This window comes from Aristolochia californica, unplaced genomic scaffold (assembly GCF_029961685.1).
Source record: "Aristolochia californica isolate CCGP_79_NKW_82.1479 unplaced genomic scaffold, dmAriCali1.0.hap1 SCAF_3, whole genome shotgun sequence".
NCBI lineage: Eukaryota > Viridiplantae > Streptophyta > Magnoliopsida > Piperales > Aristolochiaceae > Aristolochia > Aristolochia californica.
In genome coordinates this window covers 8353017-8365314 of record NW_027181992.1, presented here as the reverse complement: position 1 = coordinate 8365314, position 12298 = coordinate 8353017, and the positions used below count along the sequence as shown (strand labels likewise).

At 36.9% G+C, this 12298-nt stretch overlaps 2 protein-coding genes across 4 annotated transcripts; one reads left to right on the top strand and one right to left on the bottom strand.

The window, feature by feature from the left end:
- Nucleotides 1–293: 293 nt before the first annotated feature.
- LOC137960360 (purple acid phosphatase 17-like) lies at nt 294–2185 on the top strand. Its single transcript, XM_068807960.1, has 7 exons — nt 294–573; nt 797–953; nt 1041–1148; nt 1286–1413; nt 1502–1630; nt 1726–1793; nt 1870–2185. The coding sequence occupies exons 1-7, from the start codon at nt 370–372 to the stop codon at nt 2075–2077; spliced, it is 1002 nt and encodes a 333-aa protein (XP_068664061.1). The 5' UTR covers nt 294–369; the 3' UTR covers nt 2078–2185.
- A 2565-nt stretch (nt 2186–4750) lies between these two features.
- Nucleotides 4751–12298, bottom strand: LOC137960306 (uncharacterized). 3 transcript variants are annotated; one of them, XM_068807891.1, is made up of 7 exons: nt 12120–12298; nt 7975–8028; nt 7758–7861; nt 5964–6271; nt 5562–5693; nt 5331–5447; nt 4751–5252 (listed from the first exon to the last, which is right to left on the bottom strand). In XM_068807891.1, exons 4-7 carry the CDS (start codon nt 6237–6239, stop codon nt 4911–4913), a joined length of 867 nt encoding a protein of 288 aa, XP_068663992.1. In that variant the 5' UTR covers nt 6240–6271; nt 7758–7861; nt 7975–8028; nt 12120–12298; the 3' UTR covers nt 4751–4910. The 3 variants fall into 3 exon arrangements, with proteins under 3 accessions (XP_068663992.1, XP_068663993.1, XP_068663991.1); XM_068807892.1 differs by lacking the exons at nt 7758–7861; nt 7975–8028; XM_068807890.1 differs by lacking the exons at nt 7758–7861; nt 7975–8028; nt 12120–12298 and adding an exon at nt 7526–7545.

Sequence of the window (12298 nt, the reverse complement as noted above, 5' to 3'; positions counted from 1 at the left end):
AGATAGATTTTAACTTGTAATAAATTAATAATTAATTAATTAAAATATAAAATAATATAATTAAACAGATACTTACTTTTATAATATCAAAATAGTTAATCAAATATTTAGTTGTACATAAATTTTTTTATTAATAAACTAAAAGAAATTTTAAGTAAAGCGGGCAGTTGGTGAGCGTTCGGTAGACGAATCGATCGAAATCGAATGTCAGCTTCCTTTTAATATGGAGGCAAGACCTTTACGCGCTCACGTAACCCCGATGCTGTAGCATCATCAAAAGAATATCCCTCGCTTCCTTTCTCGGTTTTCCTCCTTTTCCATCTCCTTCTCTCATCTCCTCCCGTCGTCCTTGTCATTCTTCCTACAGACATGGTACACTTCTCTCGGAGACCAATGGAATCGACGTTTCGGCATTTGTTTTTTACTTGTCTCAGCCTCTGCCTCGCAACTATCTCCATGGCTGAGCTCCGGAGGTTTGATCAGCCCAGGAAAGTCGATGGGTCGGTTAGCTTTCTGGTGGTTGGAGACTGGGGTAGGAGGGGAAAGTTCAACCAAACACTCGTTGCTTACCAGGTTTCTAATATATACTTGTTTTCTTTTGTCCAGAGTGCTTCACTTAATATATATATATTCATGGATCTGTTTAGCTAGTTCCTTCTAAATTACTTACCATCTCCACTATTTTGATTTCCTTCTCTCTCCTCTTTGTCGAATTGTATCATTGGTTGTTGGATTGGTATTTGCCGTGAAATATGGCGTAACGTCTCCGATCGAATTGAAAATTTCTTTGTTATAGATGGGAGTCATCGGTGAGAAACTGGACATAAACTTCGTCATCTCCACAGGCGATAATTTCTACGATGATGGATTGACGGGCATCGACGATCCTGCATTCGAAGAGTCCTTCATGAGTATTTATACGGCTGAGAGTTTGAATAAGCGGTGGTACAACGGTATACATCTTCTCGTTTTCTCTTCCTTTTAATCTTCGTTTATTGTTTGTCGGTTTTCATTTTTTTCATGCTAGCTGTTCGTTCCAGTGCTGGGGAATCACGACTACAGGGGTGATGCCGTTGCCCAACTGAGCCCCTTCCTTCGCGAGATTGATAGCAGATGGCTATGCTTAAGGAGCTTCCTTGTAAACACAGGTGAAGAAATAAAGAACAGCCTTCCTGATCTGTATTTAATTCCTCGATCTCACCATCAAGGTCTCCTTGCAATGATCTGAATTGGAGAAACTCACAGGCCTGTAATTTCCTTCGTTTCTTGTCTACTTGTTTACCAGAAATCGCGGAATTCTTCTTCGTAGACACGACTCCGTTTGTGAAGAAATACTTTACCGACCCCGAAGACCATGTTTATGACTGGCGAGATGTGCTCCCAAGGGAGGAATACATCGCTAATGTACTGAAGGTAGTATCCCTCAGCTGCTGCTGCTACTGATCTTTTCTCACCAGGATCCTAAAACGATGAAGTTTGACATTTCGTTATTACCCACCAGGATCTTGAAGCGGCACTGAAAGAATCTCAAGCTAAATGGAAAATCGTCGTAGGCCACCACACCATCCGGAGTGTGAGCCATCACGGAGATACGGAAGAGATTGTTGATCTTCTTCTCCCAATGCTCAGGGTAACAGTACTGATTGGACTACTCAAATCTTGGCTTTCTTCGCAAATAAACATTTCATCTGATCATATCCGTCTGTAACAACGATGAATCTTCAGGCTCACAACGTCGACTTTTATGTAAACGGCCACGACCATTGTCTCCAACGGATTAGTGATACCGAGAGGTGATGAGCTTTCTGCTGTATCTCCCAACACAAACCTGATTAGTTTACTAAAGACCCTTATTTTGATTTTACTCAGTTCAATCCAATTCCTAACGAGTGGAGGTGGTTCGGAAGCGTGGAGAGGGGACATGAAGTCGAACCGAGAAGGATTAGAGTTCTTTTATGATGGACAGGGTTTCATGTATGTGGGAATGACTGAGGCCGATGTCAACATCGTTTTCTACGACGTCTTCGGCACTGTTCTTCACCAGTTCAAGACGTCCAAGCAAGTTCAGGCCATGTAATATCTGCGTAGTAGAGGGCATGTATGGGTTATTATAATCATTAAAGCTATAACCTGTTAATATCTATTGATTTATGATATGAATGGAGTATGCTGAACCTGCAGCATATAATGGTATACCATTAATCCATTTATTTATCTGATTTATCTAAAACTGGGAAATTAAAACACTCTAAACAACTGGCTAAACTTGAAGCAACAACTTCAAACACTAACTTTGGGTTTTAGATGATTGAGAAGCAAACTTTGCTTCAGCCAAGGAGAGTTTCCAGCCAATATTCAAGGGGAATTTTCACATTCATATAACAGATTTTTTTTTTTTTTTTGCATCAATTTATGGTAATTTGAGGAAGCAAACACAAACAAGCAACAAGGTTAACTTTCAGCCTTGATTTTGAACAACAAAACTCCATGATTTTGAGGAACCAACAAGGCTAGATTGAAACCAGTTTTAGGACAACAAAAACTTGATTGTGGCTGATTGAAACCACAGCTCAAGAGATTAGAATATACTTATCTGGATTGGAGCCTTGCTAGAATAGAAAAACAGCACCTTGCTTTCATTAATGGTTGGATAAAAGAGACTCATTTGCACACTTGTAAAAACTTGGAATAATTTCACCTTGGAATCCTGGAATCCCTATCCTGATACCATATTAAATTCTAGGATTTCGTGCTTTAGAGATGTAGTTTTAGTGGAAGAAGAGAAGGAAAGATATAGAGAAGAAGGAGAGAAGGCAAGAAGAGAAAGAGAAAGCATGAGTGAAATACTTGGGGAGGAGAGTGCTCACATTGGTGTCTCTCCCCCTCAATGTTATGTTTTTAATCCCTAAACATGTTGGAAAGTAGATAAATATAAAGTTTTTTGAAATTTACATTTGGTGCCGCTCACTCACTTAATTACAATAGATGTCACTCATACACCTTTTAACAATTGTCAAGTGCAAATTTCCTGTTTTATCCTTTTGCAATAGAAAAACTTCATTTTCACCATATCTCTTCTAATTTTCTTGCATTTCTCATCATTTCCACACATCGTATTCCCATACTTAAATATTTGGAAGCTGAGATCTCACTAAGAGAACTGTTATCTCTAAAAAAAAAGTGTTTTATTTTTATCTTTTATATTTTCACTTTCTTTCTAAGGTGTTCTCTAAATCCTTGAAAGCTAGAAGAATTGGTATTCTAGAACCTTGAATCTGGAAAGGGAGTGCCCACTAGAACTAGAATCTAGTTGTACTAGATCTCTTTGGGAGACATTGAGGATTATATTTTGTTTAAAGAGAGTCGAATCTCTTTTCTACTACAACATATTAGTGAAATTTTCCTGAGCAAGGGTATTTGGGTAGTGAATACCACTAGGGGAATGTTGATAATAAAAAACCTTTGCCTCTTTGTGGTTGTTTGCATGTGCCTTTTATTTTGTCAATGTATTACACCAAGAGAACTTAAATTTTATTTTCTATCTTAATTCCCCTCCCCTCCCCCACTTCTTAAGATGCCACTTGGGCGGAAAAACCCTAAAAATAGTAAGTTTTGAAATTAAAAATATTCAACTCCCATAGGAAAGTGTCATTTATAGGAGTCAACCACATGAGAAGGATTCGACCATAAAGGAAAAGAACACTCAAGATTCGACTCCAGAATGAAAGAGTTGACCTTTTAGGAAGCAGAAGACAAATGATTTGAGTTAGAAACAGGAGGATTCAATGGAAAGAATCATTGGAAGCAAAAAAGGATTTGACCTCAGGCAAAGGACTCAACCCTATGTTGTACATATGGAAACTTCTGCCTTTCTAGATGCCATAACAAGAGTGGTAGGTCTTTAAATCTAGTAAGTAACCTATCAAAATGTCCAGTAGTACAAGTATAATTTAATAAATATTTTTCACAATTTGTAGTATATATTTTCCGCTAACGTTTGACAAAAGCTAGAAACATGCCTAATCTTATGCAATGGCTAGCTTTTTTAACTGGGATTTTGTCCTATAAAAACCCAAGTTCTCTCTAGCCTAAATATCAATTGCCTATATGAATTTTTAAAGCACTCTAGTCCATTCTCAGTGCATTTCATGCCGTTTGATCTTTAAAATGAAAGGACAAGTTATCTTCTCAAGGTTTTTCTTCAAAAAGGTAAGTATTCATTATCTATATTTTCATACAAACTCATAATACATTTTATTTTAAAGAAGTTTTGATGCTTTTCCTTCAAACTCATATTGTGAAATACAAAACTTCTGTTCAGCGAGTGTTCTCGATTTAATTTTGAAATCAATTCTAGTCCTGCTAATATCTTAGTAGTTTCACCTAGGAGTAAGGTATAGGTAAACTATATTGTAATTAATTTTTGCCTTTCAAGAGGTTTTTTGTGAATGTAAAGCAAGTAATCCTTGCTCATGTTCTCCTTTTGGGTCTAGGTGTTTGTACCTAGAGTTGTTAGCCATAAGTCTCAAGGTGTTTAGGCAAGTGTTGTAACTTGAATATTTGTAGTTCTATGTTGTAAATGTTGTTTGACAAGTTATAATGAAACTTTTAATTCTAGGGCAAGGGCTCCCTAGAATTGGAGTAGCAATCTGAAATAATCATTATGAACCACTATAAAAATTTGTGTAGTGAATGTCTCATTTGATCAAAACATACACAAAAGCTTTTCACAGTGCATGACCATGTTTGTATAAAGAAATTGAGATTTTTTAAATACCAAAAAATCCACATTATATTGGTTAGTCTGTACTTTTTGAGATATTTAACATATTGGTCAGGTTGGCATCGACCTGACCAAATCCAACTCAAGACGAACATAACAGCCACCAGTGCCACCAATCTCCAGGTTTTTACATATCGGGGACATTGATCTGAAAAAGTTCCGGAAGATGGGCATTTGTTAGCCTGGCTTTCTTGCTTGTTGCACGCTTCTTCTTAGTTTTGGGCTTCGACTGGATGCCCTGGAACTGAGCTGCTGCTTTCCTCTGGGCTGTATTGGTTGCAGGCTTCATACCATTCTTCTGAAGATCCTTTTCAATATCTACCATGTCTCGTGGCAACTCAATACCTCGAAAGAGTTGCTTCAAATCATCATCCACTTTAATTACTGCTCGGGGATCATTGGGGTATGCTATATCTTCTTGAGAATCAAAATTTGAGAGCAACCAAATCTGCCCAACAGCTTTTAGAGCCTGTAGATGTAGAGATTATGAAAAACAAATTGTGCAGAATTCTGCAATTTTAGAACTGCAGAACATCCATCAAGGTACCTGTAAGTCTTCCACAACAGATAGATATGCATCCTTGAGATCTATCACAGAGATACCCTCAGGAGATTTCCGTACCAGACTAAGTAATTGATTCTTGTCCTTCAAGTCATGCTTAGACTGCATTTCAACAATGAACAGCAACAAGAAAATATTTTATTACTATCAAGAAATCCAACATGGATGGATTGTCTAGAAGCTAATCTGCTACTAGAGAATGCTCAACTGCTTTACCTTGTAAGAGAAATAGCCTCCAACATAGGTTACTTTGTAGTTGTTCTTTAGACTGTCAAAGACAGCCTTATTAGCTTTCACATCAACATAACATCTCTCATTTATCTCTTCTGGTGTGAGAGCTTCTCTTGTCTGCAGAAGTTAGGTGGAAGCAACTCCTATTAATAGATGTCATAATATTTTATCAAGATTTAAACTGCAATTGCAAGAACATGGCTAAAAAAAACAGCATGAACATCTTATTCATTCTAGTAGAGTGTGCATATCAGAAATTATGTAGCAGTTGGTGTGAAGACATGCTGACCAGTAGCCTGTCATTATGACATACCACAAATTCAAAGTCTAACATCAAAGTAGATATAATTTTCTTTCACAGATAACTGAAAATGAGAGATAAATTACGTCAAGAAGCAGGTCTAGAACACGTTTAAGCTGAGCCCCAACAGGGGCCTTCCTAATAGAGTTGATATGCTGAAGTCTTTCGGTGTCATTGGAAAACTTGACTGGAGCAGCTGGTGCTCTTGCTGTTGAGGTAGACGTCGTAGCAGCAGATGCATTCCTCTGGGACTGATGAGTGCCCTTAGATGGTGCTGCTCTGTTTGCAATGCTGGTCAAGGTAGACTGACATTTCTCTTGCTGCTGCTTGAACTTATTAAGGCTTTCCTGTAATGATGTCATGGCAGAAGCAGAGATCCAATATTTACACCAGCCTATAAAAAGTGAGGAAAAAGAACAACAAAAACAAAGGGCTTAGTATGTGCATCAACGCTGTAGCACAATTTTTAGTTTTAAGGTGGTGAAGCCAGTACACAACGTGCTACTTGCAATGAAAAACAATAGATGATGGGAGAAGATATAATGCATAAAATGCGTTGATGCAAACAACCCAAACCTCCAGTGACAATAATTGAGAATAGTCAACAATAAATTTTCTGAGAAAGACAAAAAATAGCATTTTCAGTGACTGGGGATTCAGTGGTCTCTTTCCTAGCAAAGAGACCACTAGGCACAAAGTTTCAAAGGATAAGCTACACACATGACAAGAAAATATCAAGACAAAAAAAAAAAAACACGAAACATAATAGCTTAAAACAGCAATGGAAGTTAAAAGTCAGCATAGCTTTTAATATTTGACAATAGTACCTTCGATGACTGATAATTCGGAGCACAAGAACTACAACTACTAAGCAAGCAATTAAGGGCCAAAATGTATTCAAGATTTAAAGGAGAGGCCACATACATGACAAGAAAATAGAAAGACAAGCAACAGCAGAAAGCATCATCTAACAGACATCAGACATCACATTAAGCAACCTTTTTTTTTAAATAAAAGGCCTTCAAGGAGGATTGCTTCCATTTTTAACAAAACTAAAATTAAAAAAGAGAATTTTTTCAACTTAAAAAAAAAAAAAGAGTTGTCTCCCACATACTTCAGCACCATTCGCCACAATACAGGAGCATTTGAGCTTTGCATACTCCAACCTATGGATTACGAAATTTCCTTAAACTACAAGGGGACAGACAAATGTTTACATAAAATATCAGTAGGATCCAAACTCCTATTACGCTGTATTTTTCATGCAACAGTCTTAGACTAAGGTTTGAGAGCTAAAGGAAAAGTAAAATAAAAAACTGCAAAAGAAAGAGGAGAGGAAAGAAAAGGAAATATCAATTATCTTCCTGCAGCAAAAAAAAACAGAAGAAAACAGCATTTTTCTTGTCTAGTTGCACATAGAAAGTCAAAAAGAAAACTTTCCTTCACACAGATTATTTTACTCATTAATCAAATGCGCAAATGATGAGAAATATCATTAGAGTACCATTAGTGAAGTACATAGTTAATATAATATGTTAAATTTAGGGGAGCAAATATCCAAGACATCTACACTGCATGTTTGAGTGTATCCCTTAACCATGAACCTTGCTTTACATTGTTCCACAATGCCATCAATATTATACTTAACTGTATAAACCCATCTACAACCAACAATAGTAGCCCCACAGGGCAGATCAACAAAGACCCATATTTTCCGAGCAACCTAGGCACCCATTTCCTCATCCATGGCCTTTTTTCACTCCAGAGAAGTTAAGACATCCTGCACTTTAATATGAATAAAAATATTCGACAAAGACAAGGCAAATAATCAATATGTAGGAGTATGGAGGGAACAATGAAGGATTAAGAGCCATTGATACCTATCCTCAGTCCTTAACTGGCAATGGCTGCAGAAGTACATACTTATGCTGATACACCTATAACAGCTTCATTTGTCATGGTGTGGAGCTGGTGCTAGGGACATCTGTGATACGAATAGGTAAAGATAGCTGAAAAGATAGATCCCTTTTGGGAGAGACATCATAAGACAAAAAATAAAGTGTATTCCATAAGAAAGTGAAATCTGTAAAGACATACACTTTGCTAGACTTAGGATCATAACACCGATAACCTTCCTGAGTTTTGGAATACCTACAAAAAACACAACGAATAGTTCGAGAGGACAATTTATCAAAATGAGGACCAACACAATAAACAAAACAGACAGACCCAAAAATTTGAGGAGGTAAATCAAAAAACTTATACATAGGTTTCAAAATATGCATAGGGATACGACCACCTAACACAGAAGATGACATTTTGTTAATCAAGATGTAAGCACGGCATCTCCCCAAGTCAGACAACTATAATCATCTATAAATGTTAAGAAATACTTGAAACCAGAAGAACTAAGAACTCAACATGGGCTTCATACATCCAAATGAACTAAACGTAACACACTCTGACTCTACTGACTACTTAGAGAAAACGAACTTCAATAGGGTCTCGCTAGCTGATATAACTAACATTCAGATGAAGTTTCAAGAGGTAAGGTAGGAATGAATTGACGAAGCTTGACTAGTAATGGATGTCTCAAGCATAGATGCCACAAGTAAGGAGAGATGCAACTGACTTGTTCCCAAGAACAATATCAAGGTAGTACAACCCATCTTCTCTCATACCTCGAACCAATTTTCTTTCTCAACTACAAGTCCGAAACACAAAATAAGAACGAAAGAATGTAACTGAAACATTGAATGATTTAGTAAGTTTAATAACAAACAATAAGGTGATAAATTTTTTTGAGATATACAACACTGAAGTTTACAGAAGTCCAAATGAAGGGCAAACATTCCCTTTAACACAGATAGAAGAAGAAAAGTCCTCAACTAAGATAACCAATTAATGTGATGAAGATGGTGATACAGTTGAAAAAACAGAGGACATATTTGACATATGGCTAGAGGCTCTAGAATCTATCACCCAAGAAGAAGGAGAGAATACATGAAGTGTAGACATACATGAGCATGCTATTACATGAACCACACTTTATCACTCCAAGCACTTACCAATTACACATCTACTTGTGGGCCCCACACCGGTGAATACTTGGTCCACTAGTCCTAATTTTCAATCTTCTACAAGATGCCAAAACCAATAATTCCACTGGATAATCACCATTTATATGAGAAACAACCATTTACTGAGCCCCCCTTTTCTCCAATTGTTGATCACTCACCTGTGGAGTCTCCTGATGTTCCTGAGGTAAGCTCTCCACCATCTTCATATGTTGTGTTTGGTCCACCTTATGATACTAGCCCTATTGCTATACGTAAAGAACCTTGTTCGAGTACCATAAACCACCATTTACTTCTCATCCAATTGCAAATCATATATCCACTCACATGTTGTCCTCTAGTTGTGTATCTTTTTTAGCAGCTATATCATCCTCCTCTATTCCTACCACCCATGAAGAGGCCTTCAATGATCCAAGGTGGAAAGCTGCCAGGGATGAAGAGATGCCAGCCATGTACAACAACCGTACTTGGGACTTATCATCTCTCCACCCAATAAAAAGGCAATGGGTTGCAAATGGGTTTTTACAATCAAATATAATCTTGATGGCACAATGGCTCGGTATAAAGCATGATTAGTAGCAAAAGGGTATACACAATCATATGGCATTGATTATGATCAAACTTTTTCTCCAGTGGCAAAACTCAATTCGGTACGAGTTCTTCTAAATAACTGCAAATGTTCAATGACCTATTTATCAACTAGATGAAAAAAATGTCTTTTTTAACGATGGTTTATCGGAAGAGGTTTCCATGATTCACCCCCAGGTTATGTGGTTGAGGGAGAGAAAGTATGTTGGTTAAATAAGGTAATTTATGGGCTAAAACAATCACCTTGTGCATGGTTTGATAATTTTAGTATGGTAGGTGTACGACTTGGTATTAAAAGATTTAAAAGTCATCACTCAATTTTCACCAAAAACACTGTACAAGGTTGATTCTTATGGCTGTATATGTAAATGACATTATCATTATTGATAGTGATATTATGGGGATTCAACAAGTCAAGAAGGACTTGAATAATTGTTTCAAACAAAAAGATCATGGTCTACTGAAATATTTTTTGGGTATAGAAGTCCTTCAATTCAGCTATAGCATTACTCTATCTCAAAAAATGTATGTACTCACTCTTCTACAAGAAACTGGAATGCTTGGATGTAGACCTACAAATACACCTATGAAACCAAACGTAAATTAAATGCTGAATTTAGAGAATAATATTGATGTTGGCAGATTCCAACGATCGGTTGGAAGACTTATATATTACACAGTTACAAGACCAAACATATCTTATGTGGTTAATATTATCAGTCAGTTTATGCATCAACTTAGACAGTCTCATTGGCTGGCATAGAAAATAATCCTTTGATATTTAAAGAAAAATCCGAGTTAATAATATAAAATGTCATGGGCACACTAATAGTAAAGGTTTTGCATGTGCAAATTGGGTTGGTTCACTAGATGACAGAAAGTCTACTTCAGGTTATTACACTACAACAGGAGGAAACCTGGTCACTTATAGAAGCAAAAAAAAAAAAAAAATGCGGTGTCTAGATCGAGTGTTGAAGCTGGATACAGGGTCATAACACATGCAGTAAGTGAGCAATTGTGGCTCAAGTTTCTGATGACAAAACTTGGTTTCCAAAAAATCAAGCTATGTAATTCCATTGTGACAACCAAACAGTTATTCATATTGCAGGCAATCTTATTTTTCATGAAAAAACAAAGTATATCAGATTGATTATCATTTTGTTCGTAAATAGCTACAAGCTAGTGTCATATCTATGTAGTATATTCCCTTCAGAAATCATATAGCAAATATCTTCATAAAAGCCATAACAACTAGTCTATTTGCTATTGTTTGCTAAAAAAATGGAATATTTGATGCATGCACCAACTTGAGGGGGAGTATTGAAGAAGTATTAATGGCATATCTTGTAAATAAGTGGTTTAGTGGCATACCTTGTAATTTCTAAGTGTTTGAAACTCTTTTTGCTCATGAACATGTATTATGGTTTCTACACATCATTATAAATAAGATATAGAGGAGAGGGTAACCTCATTAACTCACGAGCTCCTCTTTAAAAAAACCCTAGCCTTCTTCTCTTCTTGATCTCACGCACCTTCTCTTCTAGCTCATTTTTCTTCTTCTTTTCTTCTCCTTTTTCTTCCCTTCAATCTAAACTGTTTTAAGCTTGAAACCCTAGAATCTAACACAAAGTTCCGTCCACTTAGGTGGTGAACATTTTTTGAGGAAGATGACCATCTAACAGAGTTGCACTCTTGTTTGTTAAATTATCCCTTCTCTTACAGCTGTCAATATCTATGCGGGATGAGCTTTTTCATCGGCATTTGGTATGTTATTATACAAAATTAATAAAAGGAACGGTATTCTATGGCTAACAGGGAATGTTAATGCTTGGGTAAGAGGGGATTCTGACTATTTCTTTGCTTCTTTCTAAGGTTATTTGTACTATTAAGAATAATAGTCAGCCTATTGGGTAGATTAGTTTCTGTAAAGTTGATTGATATAAATAAGGAAGAAGAACAGAGTTTGTATGCCTCATTCTTGCTTCTGTGAAGATGACCAATATTCCGAACATGGGGTCAATCAGTCTAAACAAGTAACCATTCTGCTTAGGCAAGATGGGTATTAATTGAGAGGTTGTTGATGGAGGTTCAATTGTCCAGAAAACATATTTTTCGGCCAAATGGAACCTCATCAACGGCCAGAAAACCTCATCCCCAAGCAGAAAAATCAAGAAATATACAGATGAATCACAAAATAAAAGACAGAAGGCACTTGACAATGAAGTTAGCGCTAGGACCGATCGAGATCAAGCAAATACAAGACAAAAATCCGTTATTCAACAACGAAAACCAAAACCAAAAGCATTCTCTGTTACCTGGCAAACTCAACTTGATAAAAAAAACCCAGCGTTTTGAGGCTCATTGTCTATAGTTTAAGGATTTAAATATAAGAATTCAGAACCAAAATATGCAGCCACATCGAGATTCTGACAGACAACGTGAAGAAGAAGGGGCAAAAACAATCTCTAAAATATTCAATGTTCACGTCTCATTAGAGCATAATCCCTTTCCCCAGATAAGAAGCAACAAAAAGTCATCCTCAATGATTCAACTAAGAGAGAGGGAGAGAATTTTTACCGGCTCAGCCAGTGAACTTGCTCGACGACGGCGAGATTGCTGGGAAAAGACCAGAAGACTGTTGGAGGAGAAAACGAGCTAGCTTTTTGGACGGGGGATAGATTTCAAGTTAGGGGAATCGGCTTATATTTTCACAAGCTTAATTTTTGGATAGGTACGTGTTTCGAGGAAGCTTCGGA